Raw genomic sequence first — 19,769 nt, forward strand, 5'->3', positions numbered from 1 at the left:
TCATTATTGATATTATCATCATCTATCATTATCAGTGATATTCATTGTCAGTGTCACTGGGCAGAGTGATGTTGGAGGATCAATTGTTGGATGACATTCAGGACTTGGTAAATAGTCCACTGATGGAATTGTCGTCAGTCAAGTCCGATGCTGCATGACCCCGCGGATAGAGGCACTGGAGTGGTTTGCCCTTTTCTTCTAGCATTTCTATAGTGCCTTAAGGTTTACAAATATGATCTTATCTCGTCTTCACAGCAAGCCTGGGAGGTGACTACTGTCATCACCCCCATTTTATAGTTGAGGGAATTGAGGCAGACAGAGGTGAATGACTTGCCCAGCATCACACAGCTATGGGGTGTCATAAGGTGGACCTGAACTCAACTCTTCCTGCCTCCAGGTCTGGCACTCTATCCGTTCTACTCCTAGCTGCTCCCAGTTTGGTCATTTCTCTTCTTAAGCAAAAAAAAAGAAAACAAATAAACAAACAACAGCAACACCTCCCCCAACTCCCTTAGAATAATTATAACTAGGGGTTAAACTAGGAATATTTGACCGCATTCACCCAGGACCCAGGCCCTAGGATGATCCGCCTTTCTGGAAGGCTTGTGTTCAAAATGTAGAGTATATTTTCTTTGACTATGTGTTAGATCTAGAAGGGACCTTAGAGATCATCCAGAGTCATTTTGTAGATAAAACTGGGGCTCAGAGAGGGAAGAAACTCGCCCAGGGTCACATACCTGGAACTCAAGCAAGGAGTCAGAACTAGATGCAGGACTATCTCTTTCATTGTTATTCTGTCCTTGTACACTTCACTGTCTCTTTTACTATCTATCTCTCTTGGTCTTCTACGTCCCTCTCTCCTGTCTGTCTGTCTGTCTGTGCCTTGGTTCCTGTTTCTCTAAGGTTCAGTGACCTCCTGGTCTTTGCTTCCTTTGACAGGGGGGGTGGGGAAGGCTGTGTGTGTGTGTGTGTGTGTGTGTGTGTGTGTGTGTGTGTATGTATGTATGTATGTGTGTGTAGGGGCGTTGGTTTAAGAAGAGGATATTGGGAACAAGATTTGGCCATTTCTCCTATTAAATCTCGGAGAAGGGAATAATAGGAGAGTAGTATCTGTGTGTTCATATTTCTGCATAAATATATGTGCATGTGGGTTCATGCCCATATTTGGGTATAAAATTTTATTTTCGTATGCAGCACAGCTTGTGTGTTCCTGTGCAGGGGTCTGTGAGTACATGAGGCTAGTCAGTCGTGTATGTTCATGTTGGTGTTGGTGTTGTGTTAGTGTCTGTCAGGCCTCCATGACCTCTGGTTTCCATGTCAGGATGCCCTCCTTTTCCATCACATTTTCTGTGCCTTGTATCCTGTGAAGGAGAATTGTTCCTTCCTGGCAGTGACAACAGCCATCAGCCCTGCCTGGACCCCATCATAGCTGCCTGTGGACAGGGAGCTGTCAATGGTCAGAAGGGGAGAGGAGAGAGCAAAAGCCAGTAGGGAGGGAGGGGGTCAGGATGAAGAGTCAGTGACCAGTGGGGGAAGGGAAGCATGGATGGGGTAGGTTCTGAGCATCTGCAGAAATTCTTACAAACAGACCCCATCGATGTTTACAGTTGGGCTCCTGGGCAGAGATTGTGCAGCTCCAGGGGCTGGTCTGGAGAGGGCGGGGACATGAGGGACAGGCACCAGGACTGGGCGGTCAGCAGCATCTCTGCAACAAGATTTCCTTTCTCCCCATCACAGAAAGTGAGGACGGACCAGGCCAGAGGGGCAAGCCTGAGGAGCTGTGAGCTGTGACTGGTGAGTGTCCTGACCCTAAACCCCCAGGATGGATGGGGAGCTCCCATCACCCCTCAGAAAGGTAGACACAGACTGGACCCTCTGAGGCTTGACTACAGCACATCTAGGCCTATCCATGCCTTCCCACAGGAGGCAATTTCAGCCTTAGGGGTCAAAGGAGCACTTAGAGGCCATTAAGTGCTAGGGAAGCCCAGGGTTGACTTGAACATTCTCACCTTACCCAAATTGGGGCCAAACCTCAGAATGCCAAATGCTGCCGACTCCTGGGACAGACTCTGTGTGCTAATGGATCTGAGTGACACTGGACCCACTGAGGACCACTACAGGCATGCATGTGCTCAGACAGGCATGTGTACTTGAACATATAATACATGAACACAAAAAACGTCCTTATCATCATCCTATGTTGGGAATATCGCAGGAGGAAAGCAGGGCAGCCTGGCCTTGTCCTCTGGGGAACAGAGAGATAGATATGGACGTGGGAACTGTGGCTGCCCTTCCCCCGGATAGATGCCTGCAGCTGAGGAATTTCCTTTGAGATGGATGAGTCTACTGTTTTTGAGGGGTCTGTGATCAGGGAAGGAGGAGAGGATAGATCTAGTCTCTGGCCTCTCAGCCCCATTGATCCTTCAGTCTGAAGAGTCTATCTCTGAGTCAGAGGACTAGCAAGATCAGGGTGACCCTGGTGTCCTGATTGGCTTGGCTGAGTGCACTTATGACCACATGTAGAATAACTGTGGGCATGCCCTGAGTCAGCTCCTAACCTTCCCAGAATGGGCAAGGTATTCAGTGTGAGGAGGAGTGCTAGGCAGAGAAAGGCTGTGGATATTTAGTGAAGACATTTAATGAGGCAGCAGAAATGTCCATTTTTTTTGTCTGGAGACCTGAGGAAAAACCAGGCCTGGTGGGCAGTGACCCAGACCAAGGCAGGGTGAAGAGACCTGATTCACAGCTATTAGAAGATGAATTTCATGGAGAAATAATATGATTATCCTTGTTATTAATAATGCTTAACACATCATCATCATTATTACTGATATTCCTACTACTATAAATAAGGTTTTTAAAAAAGGTTTCATCACAGCAAGCTCACGAGATGGCTATCACTTATTTACAGATGAGGAAACTGAGGTTCATAGGGGTAAGGTGGCTTGCCCAGCATCATGATGCTACTAAATGTCAGAGTTAGGATTAAGCATTTGGGGTTCTTGGATTCTCTCAAAGGGAAGAGTCTGGCAGGGGCAATAAATGAGTCTTCTGAAGGCAGGATCTGTCTTCACACAGGCTGAACCTGGCCCCCTTCTGTTACAGGGGACCAGTGCCATGGACACCCACATCTGGAAGTGGCTGCTGCTTCTCATGGCCATACTGAAGGGACTGGGCCCTGCCCTGGCTGATCAGAGGTCCACAGTGGCCAGCCCACGCTGCACTTACACCTTTGTGGTTCCCCAGCAGAAGTTTGTGGGTGCCGTGTGCTGGAGTGGAGCAAAGGCAGCAGCTCCTTGTCGAGACAATGCTGGGGCAGATGAGCTGCAGGCTCTTCAGACCCAGCTCAGACAGCAGGAGGTGCTAATCAAGGAACTGAGGGAACAGGTGGCTGCAACTGGGCTTGCTGTCAGTGAAGTCAGGGCCCTTTGTGGGGAGACTCGGGACCCTGGCTCCCAGCCCAGCCAGCTTCAGACACCACAGCTAACCCATGAAAGAACTAAAGGTTCCCAGGGGGGTGGGCTGGCTCAGCTAAAAGGCCAAGTCATTAAGGCCTTAGCAGAAGCTCAGCGTGCCACTGCCCAGTACCACCAATTGGATGCCAAGTACCATGCTCTGGCTGTACTAGTCAATGACCAGAGTACGGTCATCACCAAGTTGGAACAGCGGTGTCCAGGAGGACCTAGGGGGCAACAGGTACAGGACCTGAACAGGACAACAGGACAGGTACAGCAATGGTCACTATTGAGGGAATGGTCATTACCCTGGGGGTGAAACTTTTAGAGAGTGATTATTATTTACAAGATGGTCATTGTCTTGGGAGGAGGGTAACTGCCCAAGTACAATTAGACTCAGCATAACTTCTATCTCATATCCAAATTTCTGAGTACTGGGAAGGAGAAAAATTGATTGATTAACTTGGGGCAGGTTTGGGGACCTGGATTTTCTATCCTCTCTGGGACTGAGTGTTCCTTTTCCCAGAGCTTATACCATTACTTCAGTTCTAGAAGCATTTATTATCAGGTTAACTCTTTCTTCTACTGGTTAGATGCTGTTGTGAAGCCTTGGTTACAATGAACGATGGGGGCAGGGGTTGTGTATGGCGGAATTCTATTATTGGTACTGCTCAGACCCTGATCCCAGGATAAGCAGTCTGAGATCCAAATCCAGGATTTGGATGAGGGCAGAGACAAATAGCTTAGAAATAGGTAAGTCCCTTGGGAATAGGGATACGGAGTAGGTCTTTCAGGAAAAAAAATGTACAGAGTTGGCCCTTCTCCCTCCAGTCCCTCAGAATAGATAGGTCATCCTAGGACTTAGGTCAGTGTGGTCAGACACCCCTAGTGAATCATTGGTTCCTACAGGTCTTGCTACCACCTAACCTGAGCTCCTCAGGGCTTGGAGGGCTGGTGGGTAATGGAAGCAGTGGTAGTGGAAGACAAGATAGGGAGCTGCAGAGGGAGCAGAGCAGGGTACCTGGCCAACCACAGAGGCAGCAAGGGGTCCTGGCCTCTCCCTTGCCCACAGACCCCCCAGGAACACCCACACAGGCAACAGGTAAGAGTTGGCTCAGGCTTATGACTTGGGGGGGCAAGGAACAGAGTTCAAGTCCCTATGAAGGATGGTGGGAATAAGGAGGGGTCTGTGGGTACAGTGGGATCTCTTTCCCTTTCCTCTACCCCCCACCAAACTTAGGCCAAATCTATGCCCAGGGTGACCTTCCTCTTCCTGGCCCATTATCCTAGCCATCTTGTGTGTCCTCCCATGACCCCTTCATCCCTTGCCAGGACAGACTATGTGTGTCTTCATGACCCCTAGGCCCATGGCGGGATTGCCTGGAGGCCCAAAAGGGCAGGCAGGGGATCAGCGGGGTTTACCTAGTGAGACTGGGCCAGAAATCAGTGCCTGTGTGGTGTGAACAGCAACTGGAGGGTGGAGGCTGGATGGTCATTCAGCGGCGACAGGATGGCTCTGTGAACTTCTTTACCAACTGGCAGAACTACAAGGTAGGTATGGTGGGAGGGGGTGGGCTAGGAGCTTTGAAGGGCTCAAATCCCTCCCTGTGGCTCTGGCCCACTGAAGACTGGTCTCCCTTCCTATAAGGTGGGCTTTGGCCGGCCTGATGGCGAGCACTGGCTGGGTCTTGAGAACATACACCTGTTGACCCAGCTCCGGGATCACGAGCTTCTGGTGCTACTGGAGGACTGGGGGGGCCGTGGGGTCCATGCTCGCTATGATGCATTCTCCCTGGAGCCTGAGAGTGACCACTACCGCCTGAGGCTTGGCCACTACAGGGGTGATGCTGGTGATTCTCTGTCCTGGCATAATGACAAACCCTTCAGCACTGTGGACAGGGACCGGGACTCCTATTCTGGTGAGGCCTGTTCTGGCAAGGGGGTGGGGGGTTCTTCTGGCTGAGTAGGAACAGGAGGGCTGGCACCCAGCACTCCTACTCCTTTGATTCAGGGGTTGGGGAATGGTGGAGTGGAGAGACTGAGGGGGGACTTGGTAATAATAATACGTAAGTCTGGCAAAGAGCTTTACATATACTATCTCATTAGGTATTCATAATACCCCTAAGGGGCATAAGATCCCTACTGTTATCATTTTACTGGTAAAGAAACCGAGACAGATAGAGGTTAAATGACTCGAGCAGTCACACAGTTGGTATCGGAGGCAAGATTCAAACTCAGTTCTTCCTAATTCCAAGTCCAGCACTCTACCAACAAAGTCACCCAGCTTCCTTTTCTTGTGAGGGAGGGGACAAAGAAAGGATAGAAGGCAGGGAAAGAAAGGGACTGAGGACTGAGAAACTGAGCTCCCAACAAGAGCTACCAACAAGGACAGAAGACTGAAAAACTTGATTATAGCAAGTATGGAGAATGAGGTGAATTTTGCAGTGATTTGCAATGACCCTGGGATGTCAGTGAGACAATCAATAAACATTTACTGTATGAAGTGCCTACTATGCACCAGGCACTGTGCTAAGAGTTGAAGATACAAAGAAAGGCAAAAGCTGGTCCCTGCCCCAAGGAGCTCACAGTCTAATGGCAGAGACAGCACACAAACAACTATGTCCAAACAAGCTATATACAGGATAAGTTGGAAATGATCAACAGAAGGAAGGAGCTAGAATTAAAGGAGATTCAGAAAGGCTTCTAGTGAGAGAAGCCAAGAGGCAGAGATGAAGAGGAAGAGCTTTCTAGGCTTGGGGGATAACCAGTGAAAATGACCAGAGTCAGGAGATGGAGGGGCTGCAAGGAAGCCAATGTCACCGGTTTGCAGAATACATTGGTGGGAGATTGTAAGACGTGAGAAAATTGGAAAGGTAGGGAGGGATCAGCTTATGTAGGGCTTTGAACACTAAATCAAGGATTTTACATCTGATCCTGATGGTGATAAGGAGTCACTGGAGTTTATTGAGTTGGGTGGGGGGTGGTGTGTGACTTGGTCAGACCTTGAATTTAATAAAAACACTTTGGTAGGATTGATGAGAGTGGGAAGACTTAAGGCAGAGAGATCAAGCAGCTGACTATTGAAGGGGAAGCAACTGCTTGGGCTCTCAAGAGTGACTCTAGATTCACAGATGCCAACAGGAGCCAAGCCATCCAGTAGGCATCCGAGGAGAGGAGGTGGTCAGCGAACCTCCAATGAGGGGCACCAGGAAACCTGGTTGTTGACCTGATGTCAGCAATAGAGAGGCCGTCTGTCTACTTGATGATTGTCAAATCTGATGATTGTTGCTGCTGCTGATTCATATGGGAATGAAGGAACCTAGAAAGAGGCAGCTGGGTGTACATTGGATAGAGTGCTAAACCTGGAGTCAGGAACACCTGAGTTCAAACCCAACCTCATATACTTACTAGCTGTATGACCCTGGGTGGGTTACAACTTCTGGGAAGGCTATGGCTGGAATCTTGGGGTTGGAGAGGGTTAGAGCTGAGTCATGACTATATAGTGGTAGAAATCACAAAGGGGCCAGACTGATTGGTGGACCAGGATGTAAGATCTTGAACAGTCCCAGACTGGTTCTCTCCTTGGAGCCCATTTCAGGACATTAGCCAGGGAAAATCAGGAGGTGGTTGTGGTAAGAAGGAACAATCTCTGACCCAGGTTACTAGAGTTTCGCTTTCTCTCCCTCGTGCCTTCCTCCTTGCCCAACAGAATAGACAGATCCCTGGAGATCTCTGAGAGAGGATATCCCCTCATTGCTTCAAGGACCTAAAAGCTGCTATGGAAGTCACTTCCCTCCAATCTTGTCACTTGTTTTCAGTCACCCCATTGTAATAACTGTCCACCACCACTCCCTCTGGGGACAGAAAAGGGGAATAGGATGGTAAAATCACCTTTGTCCCGGGCAAGGAAAGGATCCATGCTTCCTGTCTACAATGGAGATCAAAACTGACCTTCAGATGGTCTCAATGACATACAGTCTCAGACTCAGACCCATAGGATGACTGACACAAATTCAGGGTCACGAGCATATAGACCCAAAGATGCAGACTCCCCTGTTCACAAGGCTGTGCACTCAGACTTGCTGTTGACAATCACAATTTCTTAGACGGTCTCACAGACACATACACTTAAAAAGAAAGATAGAAGGGTGTGAACTAGTAGAAGACAGTACAGATAGGAGGATTTGTAGAAGGCTGAATAATCTCATGTAGAGTTGTCTCTAGCTGAGGTCCCCAGGGATCTGTCCTTAGCTCAGAACTGTTCAACACTGTTATCAATGACTTAGATGAAGATGTAGAGAGGATCTTTATCAAACTCATAGTTGACTCAAAGCTGAGAGGGATGGCTCAAACAAGCCATAGACAGAAAGATGTGTTCATCTTATTAAATCTAATAGGGATAAATGTAAAGTCTTCATTTAAGATTAAAAAAATCAGCTTCACAGATAATTGACACACTATCTGCGTGACCTTGGGCAAGTCACTTAACCCCAATTGCCTTACCTTTCCCCCTCCAAAAAAAATCAACTTCACAGGTCCAGGATGGGGAGGAAGACAACAGTTCATGTGAGAAGGAGACAGGGATCTTAGTGGACCAGAAATTCAATATGAATCAACCATGTGATAATTTAGCAGTCAAAGACTGGAACACATTTCCTCCTCTGCAAAATGAGGGGGTTGGACTAAACGGCTTCTGAGCTCTCTTCCAGGTCTAGATCTCTGACCCAATGATCTTGAGCTGCATTAACGAGGCAGCGCTTGGGGTGAGAATGAGGGAAGTGACAATCACTGCCCACTCCATCTATGTTGTTTTCAGTTCAGGATCCCATGTTTTAGGAAGGACATTGTGACCAACCAGTGAATGCAGAGGATTTTGACCAGGAAGGGAAGGAGATTGGGAGGGATTCCATATAAAAATCCTGGCAGGAAATGGGTATTTAGTTTGGAGAAGGGAAGGCTTAGGAGGACAATGATCTCTATCCTTAAATATTTGAAGGATAGCAAGTGGATAGGAGTGGATAAGTAGAGTGGATAGGCGTCTGGGCCTGGAGTCAGGAAGAAGTAAGTTCAAATCTGATCCCAGACACTTCCTAACTGTGTGATCCTGCCATGAGGAAGAAGGATGGATTAGTCTTGTTCTGCTTGGGTAGAAGCTACAGAGAGACAGGGTGGGCTTGGTGTCAGAAAAAACTTCCTGCCACTTAGAGCTATCACAAGTGAGATGGGCCATGGAAGGTAGCAGATTTCCTCTCACTTATTTATCTTCAAGTGAAGGATCAATGACTCCTTGTTCATGATGTGTGTAGAGGTTATTCTTGGGCAACTGTGGGTTGCACTAAACAGCCTTGGAATTTCCATCCAGCTAGTTCTGTGAGGGAAGACAAGGCCTGCGGGTGGGGTGGGGGTGGAGCAGAGCCTGGAGACTGTGGCTCTTATTGCAGTAAGAGGGAAGGGGATGGAGAAAGGGGACGTTCAGGGATTAGGATCTTACCCTGTCAAGGGAGGGACAGTTGGAGGGGAAAGGAGGGGAAGAACCCAAGATTCCTGCTTCAGAGTTAGGGTCTTGGGGATCACTGCTTTACTCAGCATAACCTGTTTATCCCCCTTTTCTAAAAGTATATTAACCTTATCTTTTGTCTCTTCCCCTAGGTAACTGTGCTTTGTATCAGCGAGGTGGCTGGTGGTACCACGCTTGTGCCCATTCCAACCTCAATGGTGTCTGGCACCTAGGGGGCCACTATCGAAGCCGTTATCAAGATGGCGTCTACTGGGCTGAATTTAGAGGTGGTGCCTATTCACTTAAGAAGGTGGCTATGCTAATTCGGCCCCTCTGACTTCTGACCTATACCTTTTGGATCTTGGCGGGGCGGGGGAGGAGGGAGGTATCTTTGACCATCTTTGATTGCCTGGCATCTTGTATCCTAGAGTTTGTATGAGTCTGGGGTCTGCAAAGCCAAGAGCATTATAAATAGCACCTCCCCATGTCACAAATCATATCCCATCAAGCTCATACCACCAGCACCACCACCACCCCGTAATCCTTAGCCCTACAGGAATGAGATACTGCCATTCGAGAATAGGGCATGCCCCTTTGTAATTTTGAACATGGCATATAAAACGTTAGCATCATAATGTATGTCTATGTATATGGCATGTGGGTATGGGGGCCGCAGTGTTTCTCACATGGAGGGGGTTAAGAGCTCCTTACCCACCTCCATTATGCTAAAATGCACACGTATGGACCCTCTTACATCATAGGGAGAGGCTTTCCCCTGAGTGACCTGTCAGTCTTTCCCCAGACCATTGTTCAGGACCCACCCCCCACTTCTATTGGTCCCACAGGTCAACACTGGTCCTCCAAGTCTGTAAGGGATATCGGGGTGGAAAGAACAATGAAAAGCTCCTAGTTGCCTTCCTCTTCTTCTGCTTCCTCTTTGAGGTCCTCCAGGATCAAGTGGTCCAGGTCTTCTATGAGGCTGCCCTGGCTAAGACAGGTGGCCACAGTGGAGCCGGTGCTCTCATGGACAGCACTTGGCCACAAGACAACAGGCATATTTTTCTGTTTCCGGCTCTTGGGGTGCACACAGGAAGTCCCTGGTGTGGAGGGTCCTGGAGGGGCAGATGTAGGGCCTGAGCCTTCTCTGTCTTGAGACATTTTGAGGTCTTGAGGCCTCTCTGTGCTCAGCCAGAGACCAGTCCTAGGGGAGCAGGCTAAAGCGGGGTAGATGTCAGCTCTACTGGGGCCAGGGAGAAGTGGGGCAAGGGGAAGAAAGGGATAGAGGGACTCGGGGTTTGACCTTGCCGGTTGTAGCAGTCACCACCAAAGCAGGTGTGTGTGTGTTTTCTACCTTTCTCATTCTGGGATCGGCGTGGGGGTAGGATGCGATTTGGCAGGACAGAGGTGCCGCAGTGGTAGCATGGGAATGGAGTTCCCATCTGGGCAAAACCCCTGGGGAGAAAGCAAGAATGGTTGGAACAGGTAGTAGGCCAAGGAGGAAGTGTGAGTCAGAGATCAAGGGTTGGGGACTGAGAAAGTAAGAATGAAAGAAAGAGGCTAGGGGTTGGAATGAGAGATTTAAAGAACCCTTGGAGATGATCTACAGCTAGACTGTTCTTTTTACAGATAGGGAAACTGAGGCCCAAAGTGGGGAAATGTCTTGCCCAAGCTGGGAGCTGGGATCCTAATCCCGATTCTCTGGTTCTGATCCTTCTATGGCACTGACCTTTATGAGGACTGGGGCCAAGGGTCAGGTGACAGGGGTCTGAGAACTCACGTGAAGGTGTGGCCACACTGTAAACATTGGAACTCGGCTTTACCCCACATCTTGTCTTTGGGCACCGGATCATATTTCACCTTGCACTTCCGGCAACGGGACACCTGTAAAGCTCAGTGTGAGCAGGGTCAGGACTGCTGCCAGGGACTCTGTGGGGCCCAGCCTCAGTCCTGGCCCCAGCCCCTTCACCTTTTTGCGCTCAGGCACCCGGCGCCACCACATTTTATCACAGGTACCGCAGGCAAACTGGCAGTCTTCCTTAGAGATATGGCCCTTCTGGGCATCATCCAACATGCGCAGATTTTTCTCTGTCAGCGGTAAGCTCATGGTGGCAGCCACCTCCTGAGTAGGAAGTTGGGGATAGGGTCAGGGCACCTCAGCCTCCAGCATGGATACAATGGATGGCCTCACCCTCACCCCTGCTCCCCTCTCACCTCAATGTCTCTGTCCTTCAAGACATTTTGTTGATCCTGGGCAGGGAATGGGGAGATAGAGACAGGAGTCTGGGCTGGGGTCAGCATTGATCTTTCAGGTGTCCAGGTGCCCCTGTACCCTCACTCCTGGAGCTCTTCACTTGGCAAAGAAGCAAATTTTGAAGCAAGGACCAAGGACTGGCCAGGGAGAAGGCCTCAGCTCACAGTTCAGACCCTTCCTCAAGATCCCCAGACTACCCCCCCCAATCTCTCCCATGGCACTATCTCCTGGGCCAGCCTGGATCCCACACTGGGGGTGGAAAGGAGAAAAGTGCATATAGGATTGGGCAAAAGAGATTGTGGGCATACTGGGGAAAGGAGAACATGAGGGTTACATAAAGAGGCTCCCAGAGTTATGTCTCTTCCTTTAGTCTAGAGGTTCCCTGAGCCCAGGAACCTGGGTCATAAGCCCTCTATCTCCTCTGGAATTTGCTTGTTAGAGTTGGGGACTGTTGGATCTCCTTGCAACTATGGGGCATATGGGGGAAGGAAATTACCTGGACAGCTGGGTCTGCTTGGTGCACATCTTCTTTTTCTGATCTGAACTCTTCAGAGAACAAGTTTGGAGAGCATAAGGGCTGTCACAGGACATACTAGGACCAAGGACCTTTAAACAGTCACCTATCCCCCAGTAGTCTCTGGTTCCACTGATAATTCTGGACACTGGAACTCCCTGGGACACCCCTTCCATGATTTTTCTTAGCATCTAGGTCCCCTCCCAGTACCTCTGGGGACCCCTAGTACCCAATAGGACTCTCAATAAGCCCTGGAAGCCCTCCTGAACCCTCCAGGGCTTCCTCTACTCCCCCCCCCCCCCCCAGTGTTTCCCGCTGACCATTCATTTGTTTAACCAGCCAGGAAGCCACGAACTCGTGGTCGTGGTTGTATCTCTCCATTAAGACATTTGCCTTCTGCACAGACATATGGCCATGAAACTTCTCCCTGAGGCGTCTGACACTCTTCTCCAGCTGTTAAGAGGTTGAGGTAAGGGAGGGAGACACAGGAAAATCATTAGTACCATTGCTGAAACCCTGGAGAAACCTGAAGGCTCGCATTGGACAGTATCTGAGCTAAGGCAGTAAATTCCATTACTCCTTGGGTATCAGTTAGGCAACTGATGAAAATGGGCACACAAGCCAGGTCCTTGTCAGGGTCTGAGGGGGAGAAGAGAAGTCACATGCATCTGGTGTCAGTTTTCCTTCCTTTCATCCCCTCTCCCTTCCATTGTGATTGGTTGGGGGAGGAGAAAAGCCTGCAGAGAGGTAGGGACATCTGTGAGCGGGGCCCTTGGCCCTTGACCGGACAGCGTTTCTTGGAAAAGGCCAAAGTTCGGGTTAGAGAGGGCCCTAACTACAAGGCAGGTGAGAAGCCCTCAGACAGAACACCCTAAGGCAGCACCGTACCTGCCCGCTCGCCACCTCCCCAGGCTCCAGGAAAGGGATCAGGGAGGAGTTGGGGGTGGGGTCCCGTCCCCTCCCTGTCCCGGTCCCAGGCGATCTTGGTCTCCATTGGGTTCTCCTTCCCGTGAGGCCAAGCCTGGAGTTGGGGGGGAGGCAGAGTTGGGCTCCTCACGCAGCGCATCCTGGCTCCTGGCCCCTGTCCTCTCACCTTCACGCTGGAGGACCCGGCTCCGGCCATCCTTGTTCCCGCGGCACCGGCAGCTCCCGCGGCTCCCGAGGGTCTCACCTTACGGCGCCCCAGTTAAACACCGGACTGGGGTTCCTCTGCTCTTTCCACCGCTTTTGTCTCTGCCCAGAACAAACAGAACCCCCCCCCGCCCCGCTTTTCCGCCCACTTTCAGTTTCTCAGAAAAGGGCGGGGCCTCAGAAGGGGGTGAAGATTGTCAGAGCCTGAGGCTAGACTTGGAGTCTTCCCAGCCCTGCTCAGCCCCCAAGTTTGAGGGGAATTAAACCTCAGCGGGGTAGATGGAGTCCCTGAATTGAGGGCGGGTTGCGAAACTGGGAAACTGACCACGCAACGAGTGTCCTGAATATCATCCCAAACCGGAAGAAAAGCCCCGCGTCCAAATGGTCAGAAGCCTTAAGCTGGAAGGGCCCCCAAGGTCTTCAAGTGCAACCTGTATCAGAGTAGAAAAGTCGTCTTTAAGAAGGTTATCGAGCCTGGGTGGCTCCAATTGCTAAGAAGTTTTCCCCCAAAGCTGCCTCTCAGTAACTTTCACCCTGTGCGCTCTGAGTTCTGTTCCTTGGGGCTACGCAGAATATTTTCCATATGTATGATTCTTTCGGATATTTGAAGAAAGCTATCATCATTTGCCATTCCTACATCTTCTCTTCTTCAGATTAAACATCTCTAGTTCCGTTGACAAATCCTCATATAGCATGGACTCTAGACTTTTCTCTCCAAGGTCTTTTCCTGCTCTAGGTGCCATGAATTGCCTCCTTCCCCCCTCGCCCCCCTCCACCCCCTCCAACCTTGATCATCCTCTTCAGTTTATCAACCGCCTCTCTAAAAAGCATTCAGTTTACTACCACAAGCATTTTCTTATCTGCTATATACCAGACACTGTGCTGGGGTCTGGAAATACAAGATCAAGAAAACAGACCCTGTCTTTAAGGAGGTTACATTCTTTTCAGGCACAATAACATGCACAGAGAAAATGAAATATAAAATGTATGTGTAGCACTCCCTTTGGGTTACTTACTTTCCCAACTCCCACTTGAATTGGCTGGTCCCCAGAAGGTAGTTGACAACTACTTTCCTCAGGACTCTAGGGGTAACTCTCAGAGACTGGGTTTTTCTATTACCCCCACCAGCATACTTCCCACTGATTATCAGCCCCACTTGACTGGCTTTTAGAAAGGGCATTTACCTTGCAGGTATAGCGAGGATAGTTAAGGAAAAAAACAATTATCTAAAATAGTCACACAAAGTGTGTGGGCTCAAACTCAAAATATTAAGGTAAGGAAACACATAGAGAACACACGTGGCAAAGGAGTTTAAACAGTTCCTGGTCACTGGGAGTCATTTTCTCCCCTTGTTGAATGCTCATGAAGTTCTTCAGACATAGAGCTCTTTCTTTACTGGAGGGATTCCAGCAGGTAGCTGGTTAATGTGGGGTAGAGACATGGAAGGGATAGGGCTGACATAAATAGCTGTGAGGGATTAGAGAGTGGTGGTCCAGGAAGGGAGCTTCTCCCTAGGTGGCCTGTCATTAGAATCACAGGAATTCTGAGTTGATTAACAGGGCAGTCATGTCATGCCCTTCATAGTCCAAAGTTAATGTTGACTTGATTACAACACCAGAGCAAGAAGTAAAAAGTGGGGGAGGGAGATCTGCCCACAGTAACAAGGCAGATAACTAGCTCCCTGTCTTACATGATGATTAATGCAGGCAGAAGATACCTGGGTCATGGATAGTTATAGAGAGAAAAAGTATGATTGAGGTATTCACCACCCAATACTTAGCCAGGTCAGGACTCACACCATTTTTTTTCTTATTTTCAATTTTTATTTCTATCATTTGTTTTTATATCACCTCTATTTCTGAATTTAACCTTTCTTCCTCTATCTGGTCAGCTATTCCTTTTAACCAAGAATAAAAAAAAACCAGTTCAGCAAAACCAACCCATACGTCAATTTATGGAAATATTTGACACCCACAGACCTCTGCCTCTGCAAAGAAGGGAGGAAGAGACAGTGTCTCATCACAGCATTACATAGTATTAAACAAATTCTTTTCATTTACAATGTGGCAGTTTTTGTGTATGTAGTTTTCCTGGTTTGTTTACTTCACTCTGCATTGTTTATTATGTCTTTCCTATACTTCTCTGATTTTTTCACTTTTTATGGCACACTAATATTCCATTCCATCTGTATACCACAATTTGCTTAGCCCTTCCCCCTTCTGCCACTTTTAATGACTTGTGGGGTTACTCAAGACAACATGGTTTACTCAAGAATGATGGGGTTTGAATACTGGATCTTTCATTTTTACTTTCATTCAGGAAACATTTTTTAATCTACATGTGAGTGACTCATTCTTACGGGTCACCCTGGTAACCTGACTGAAATCTAGTGAGAATGGGGGCTAGTCATTTGAGTAATTTCTGAGTTCTTCTAATTATTTATATCCCAGTATAGAACACCTTGGAAAGATAACTAGGAGTGGGGATGAGCTGTGTGTGGACTGAGCATGCTTATTTGGTAGTGAGCAAATTACTCAAGATTAGAACCTAGGAGTTTCTCACACCTGTGTGATGTGAGCGAACTGGAACTGCTCAAGCTTGGGACATCATCTGGTCACCTGCACAGACATTGGACTCCAAGTAGCTATTCTGGTCATGCCCCCTAGAAGGTACAGAAAGTACTGATTATCCCTGTGGGCAGGCAAATGTGTTTTATGGACCTTTACTTTTTTTTTTTAATTTTAGACTCAAACACCAGAACATAAATACAGAATCGAGAAAAGAAATAAAAACATATCATAAACTTAAATATAAAGTAAGAACAAAAAAAGCATGTCTTGTGCACAGCGGACCATAAGAGAGGATTCAAAATATGTAACAATAAATTTTCATTTCAAGAAAGTCCCTCCGTTGCCTTCTCCTTCTTCTTTCTCAGCAGATGTCCTTGTCTACTACTTTATGTTGAAAATAGAGGCCATTTGTTACAAGGTTATTTTTCTTCTCCACTTTGCCCATCAAAGCTCTATCCTATGCTTCCATCTCTGAGGACAAAGTGGCCCTTCCCCTTGCCAAGGCCAACCCCTCTACCTATGATCTCCATCCCATCTTCTCCTGACTCCTTCAGGGGCTTGCCTCTTGGATCATTTGAAGGTATCTCTCCCTTCTGCCTACAAATATGCCCATCTCTCATCTTTTAAAAACCCTTGTTTGACTCTGTTTTCCCCTCAAACCATTGTCCTATATCTCTCCCGTCTTCCACTGCCAAACTAGAACTAAAACCATATCTGTTGACACCTCTTCTTCACTCATTTTTGATCCCTTTTCAATCTGACTTCTGATCCCACCACTACTGTTCTTTCCAAGGTTAACAGTGATCTCTTAATTGCGAAGTCCAATGGACTTTTCTCTGTCCTCATTCATCTTGATCTCCCAGAAGCATCTGACACTGTATACTCTGGAGTTTTGAGACACTACTCTCCCTTGATTCCCCTCCTATGTTTGACTATTCTCCTTCAGAGTCCTTTGCTGGACTATCATTTATGTTCTGCCCCCTCCCCAAGGGTATTCCCCAGGCTCTGTAGCAAGCCCTCTTCTGTGCGTAGACTCTTTCTCTTGGAAATCTCATCACTTCCCGCTGGAATCAAGTATTTATGAAGATGACTCTCACATCTACGTATACAACCCTTGTCTTGCTCCAGAGCTTCCGTCATACATCATCAGCTGCCTGCTGCATAGCTCCTCCTGGATATGCCATAAGTGGCTCCAATTCAGCTTATCTGAAATGGATTCATTTGGCCTCTTCATCTCTAAACTTCGTCCTCCAAACTTTTTCTTTTCTGTTGAGAGCCCCACTATCCTCCCCATCATTCTGGTTTATAACATCCTTGACTCTTCCCTATATCGTGACCTATATCCAGTCAATTGCTAAGTCTTTTCAAATCTACCCCCACAATATCTCCTAAGTTCATCTCTTCTCCTCCACTCATCCAGCTGCCACTCTATTTCAGGCCCTCATTACCTCTACTCTGGGCTACCATAATAGCCTCCTAATCGGTCTCCCTGCTTCCAATCTCTCTTCTCTCCAATTGATTCTCCACATTGCTGCCATGTTACTCCTCTGCTTAAGTATCTTCAGCAGCTCCCTATTGCTTATATGATAAAATATAATCTTGTTAGTCTGGCCTTTAAGTCTCTCCACAATCTGCCTCTTACCTCCATTTCCAGCCTTACTTCATGTAAATGTTTTCTAGTCTCCCTTATGAACTCTACACTCTAGCCAAACTAGACAGATGTGCTCCATCTTCATTCCTACCTCTCAGAATTCTTGTCTTCCTTCAAGACACATTTCAGGTGCCACCTCCTCTCTGAAGCCTTCTCTGTTCTCCCCTAGTTGTTAGGACTCCCCCCTTTCTCATTTTTCCTTATATTATACTTACTGGTATACATCTGATATCATTAGCAGAATGTTAGCTCCTTGAGGGTAGGGACCATTTCCCTTTTGTCTTAGTATTCTTTCTCAGCACTTGGCATAGTGTCTTGCGTTTGGTTACTTCAGTGCTTGATGGATCCATGATCTCATTCTTGACCTATTCTTTTCAATGATACGGAATGCAGCCTGTCCATCCTTTCTCATTCTGTGAGATTCTTCACTCTGACCTTTCATAAATCTTTCACAGGGAGTCAACGTACTGAGTTGGACTTCCCTCTAGTTCTCTTGACATTACATGTACACCAATTGTAATAGTCCAGACTATGCTGATAGTCCAGGTTTGAGACTGGAATGGAACAAAACACTCAGAACATTTAGCAGGTAATGAAAGGAGATGTAGAACTCCCTCCTGCTTGCATTGGTGGGCTGAGTCCCCAGAGAATGATTACACAACAGGGCTTGTCCAGGACAATTTGGGGGCCCTTATCATCTGCAAGCTCCTATCAGAGAGGTTCTTTGCCCAGAACTTTTGATACTACATAGTCTGCTTTCAGAGATCCACTGGAAAAACATTAGCATTTCTGTTTTCTGATGTATTCTCTTTACAAGTCAGACCAGTTCTTCTGAGATCTTTTATCTCACTGCTTATGTACTGGTATCCATTGTGTTTCTGTATTCCTTTGTTCAAGATCACCCAACTATTTAGTCACACTTTGCAGCCATTAAGAGCAGCAGGGATTTTGCATTCCTAGAATACTATACTTGTAACTGCCTATACTATGATGGTTCATAAATATAATTGGTTTTTCTTTTTTCATTCAAGCAGACCTAGGCTGCTTTCCTTATTGTGAGATCCTTCCAGACTGTAGATGCAAGGATAGGTTTTGCTTATTAGTCTAGAAACCCCAAATAATCACCTCCACATGCTTAATCTCTTTGGGGTGCCCTACACATGTTCTGTGCTTACTTTTTTTCTTCCTTTTTGAACCATGCCTGCTTGTCCTATTGGTTGGGTGAGTTTGGGATTCCATTCAGAATGCCCTTGTAGTGGCAGAGATCTGTTGGAGAAATTGCAGATGCCTTTTGGTATAGGAACTCAGTGGAAATTTGCTTGTAACTTTAAGATTACCAATAGGACAGGGACCCCTGGAGAAAGTTTGGGTACCCTATGTGGAAAGAGACACCTAAAGATTTCTACCAGACTCCAGTTAGATAACCCAATGCATTGAGGAAGTCTTGGAAGGGATTTAAGCCAGGACAATTTGGTTTCTCATTTGAGGGTAAAGAGGGGACCCTAGGTACTTAATTCCTGTGGAGTGAGTCCCATATGTTCTGGGAGGCCTGTAGGAACTAGGTCTTCCTTTTGAGATAGGAAGTTTAATTTTCTTATGCATGGATTTATATCTTCTGGTGGGTTTTACAGAAAATGCACAAAGGATTGGGCCTGCATTGGTCAATCACCCCATTACAAGGGGAAGGATATTAAATCAGGATACAACCTTAATTAATTCAGTAGGGAGCAGCTTTCCTGTTTTTATGTTGTCCTTGATGGCATGTAGTCAGAAACCTGAGAGAATGGTGGGCCATTTTTGTACTTGGGTAAAAAAAAAAAGCAGTTACTTCAATTAAGTCTTAACAACAGTTTTGATGACTTTTAAGGTAAAATCAGCCTAGCCAAGATGGGATAGGGTCTTAGAAAAGCTAGGCCAGCCTATGTGGCAGGGCCTATGAAATACTGCTCCTGTCACACAAAAGGAGCATGTAGCTTGTCCATTGGTTGTGGGAACACATTTTTGGCCTTCTTTTTTAGTTGTAGAGCTTTCCAATCCTCCCTGTCTCTCAGCCTCACAACTTAGGCCTCATCTAAGACTCTTCCCTGTCTCTCACTTCTCATATTTAAGCTTTTGCCAAGGTCTGTTGATTTCACCTTCCCAACATCTCTTAAATATGTCCCCTTTTCTCTTCTTACACTGCTGCCATTATGGTACAGACCCTTATTACCTCATGCCTGGATTATTGCAATAGCCTGATTGGTAGGTCTGCCTGCCTCAAAATCTCTCCTCCCTCTAATCCATCCTCTGATTCAGCCACTAAAGTGATTTCCTAAAGTGCAGGTCTGAGCATATCACTCCACTCACCTCCCATTCAATAAACTCCAGTGGCTCCCTATTGCCTCCAGGATCAAAACACTCTGTTTGATATTCAAAGCCCTTCATAACCTACCCTCCTCCCATTTTTTCAATTTTCTCATGCTCTGCTCCCTGATAGATGCTCTTTGATCCAGTGACACTGGCCTCCTGGCTGTTCCACAAATAAGGCACTCCATCTTTTGGCCTGGGGCATTTTGTCTGGCTGTCCTCCATGTCTGGAATGCTCTCCCTCTTCTGCTCTGCTTACTGATCCCCCTAGCTTTCCTTTAAATCCCAACAAAAATCCCTTCTTTTGCTGGAAGTCTTCCCCAGCCCCTCTTAAGCCTTCCCTCTTTTAATTAT

At 47.4% G+C, this 19,769-nt stretch overlaps 2 protein-coding genes across 4 annotated transcripts; one reads left to right on the plus strand and one right to left on the minus strand.

Moving 5' to 3' along the window:
- The first annotated feature begins 1,734 nt into the window (after positions 1–1,734).
- ANGPTL6 (angiopoietin like 6) lies at positions 1,735–9,471 on the plus strand. The gene is made up of 6 exons (XM_036763653.1): positions 1,735–1,794; positions 3,106–3,726; positions 4,365–4,557; positions 4,819–5,006; positions 5,104–5,374; positions 9,105–9,471. Exons 2-6 carry the CDS (start codon positions 3,118–3,120, stop codon positions 9,287–9,289), a joined length of 1,446 nt encoding a protein of 481 aa, XP_036619548.1. The 5' UTR covers positions 1,735–1,794; positions 3,106–3,117; the 3' UTR covers positions 9,290–9,471.
- Positions 9,472–9,527: 56 nt separating this feature from the next.
- SHFL (shiftless antiviral inhibitor of ribosomal frameshifting) lies at positions 9,528–13,131 on the minus strand. Of its 3 annotated transcripts, XM_036763680.1 has the most exons (8): positions 12,811–12,970; positions 12,038–12,170; positions 11,700–11,749; positions 11,164–11,199; positions 10,919–11,071; positions 10,730–10,833; positions 10,253–10,404; positions 9,528–10,064 (listed from the first exon to the last, which is right to left on the minus strand). In XM_036763680.1, exons 1-8 carry the CDS (start codon positions 12,838–12,840, stop codon positions 9,859–9,861), a joined length of 864 nt encoding a protein of 287 aa, XP_036619575.1. In that variant the 5' UTR covers positions 12,841–12,970; the 3' UTR covers positions 9,528–9,858. The 3 variants fall into 3 exon arrangements, with proteins under 3 accessions (XP_036619575.1, XP_036619560.1, XP_036619567.1); XM_036763665.1 differs by lacking the exon at positions 9,528–10,064 and having other exon boundaries at positions 10,071–10,404; positions 11,164–11,232; positions 12,811–13,131; XM_036763672.1 differs by lacking the exons at positions 9,528–10,064; positions 12,811–12,970 and adding an exon at positions 12,606–12,804 and having other exon boundaries at positions 10,071–10,404; positions 11,164–11,232.
- Between the last annotated feature and the right edge of the window lie 6,638 nt (positions 13,132–19,769).

The sequence above is a fragment of the Trichosurus vulpecula genome, chromosome 1, assembly GCF_011100635.1.
Source record: "Trichosurus vulpecula isolate mTriVul1 chromosome 1, mTriVul1.pri, whole genome shotgun sequence".
NCBI lineage: Eukaryota > Metazoa > Chordata > Mammalia > Diprotodontia > Phalangeridae > Trichosurus > Trichosurus vulpecula.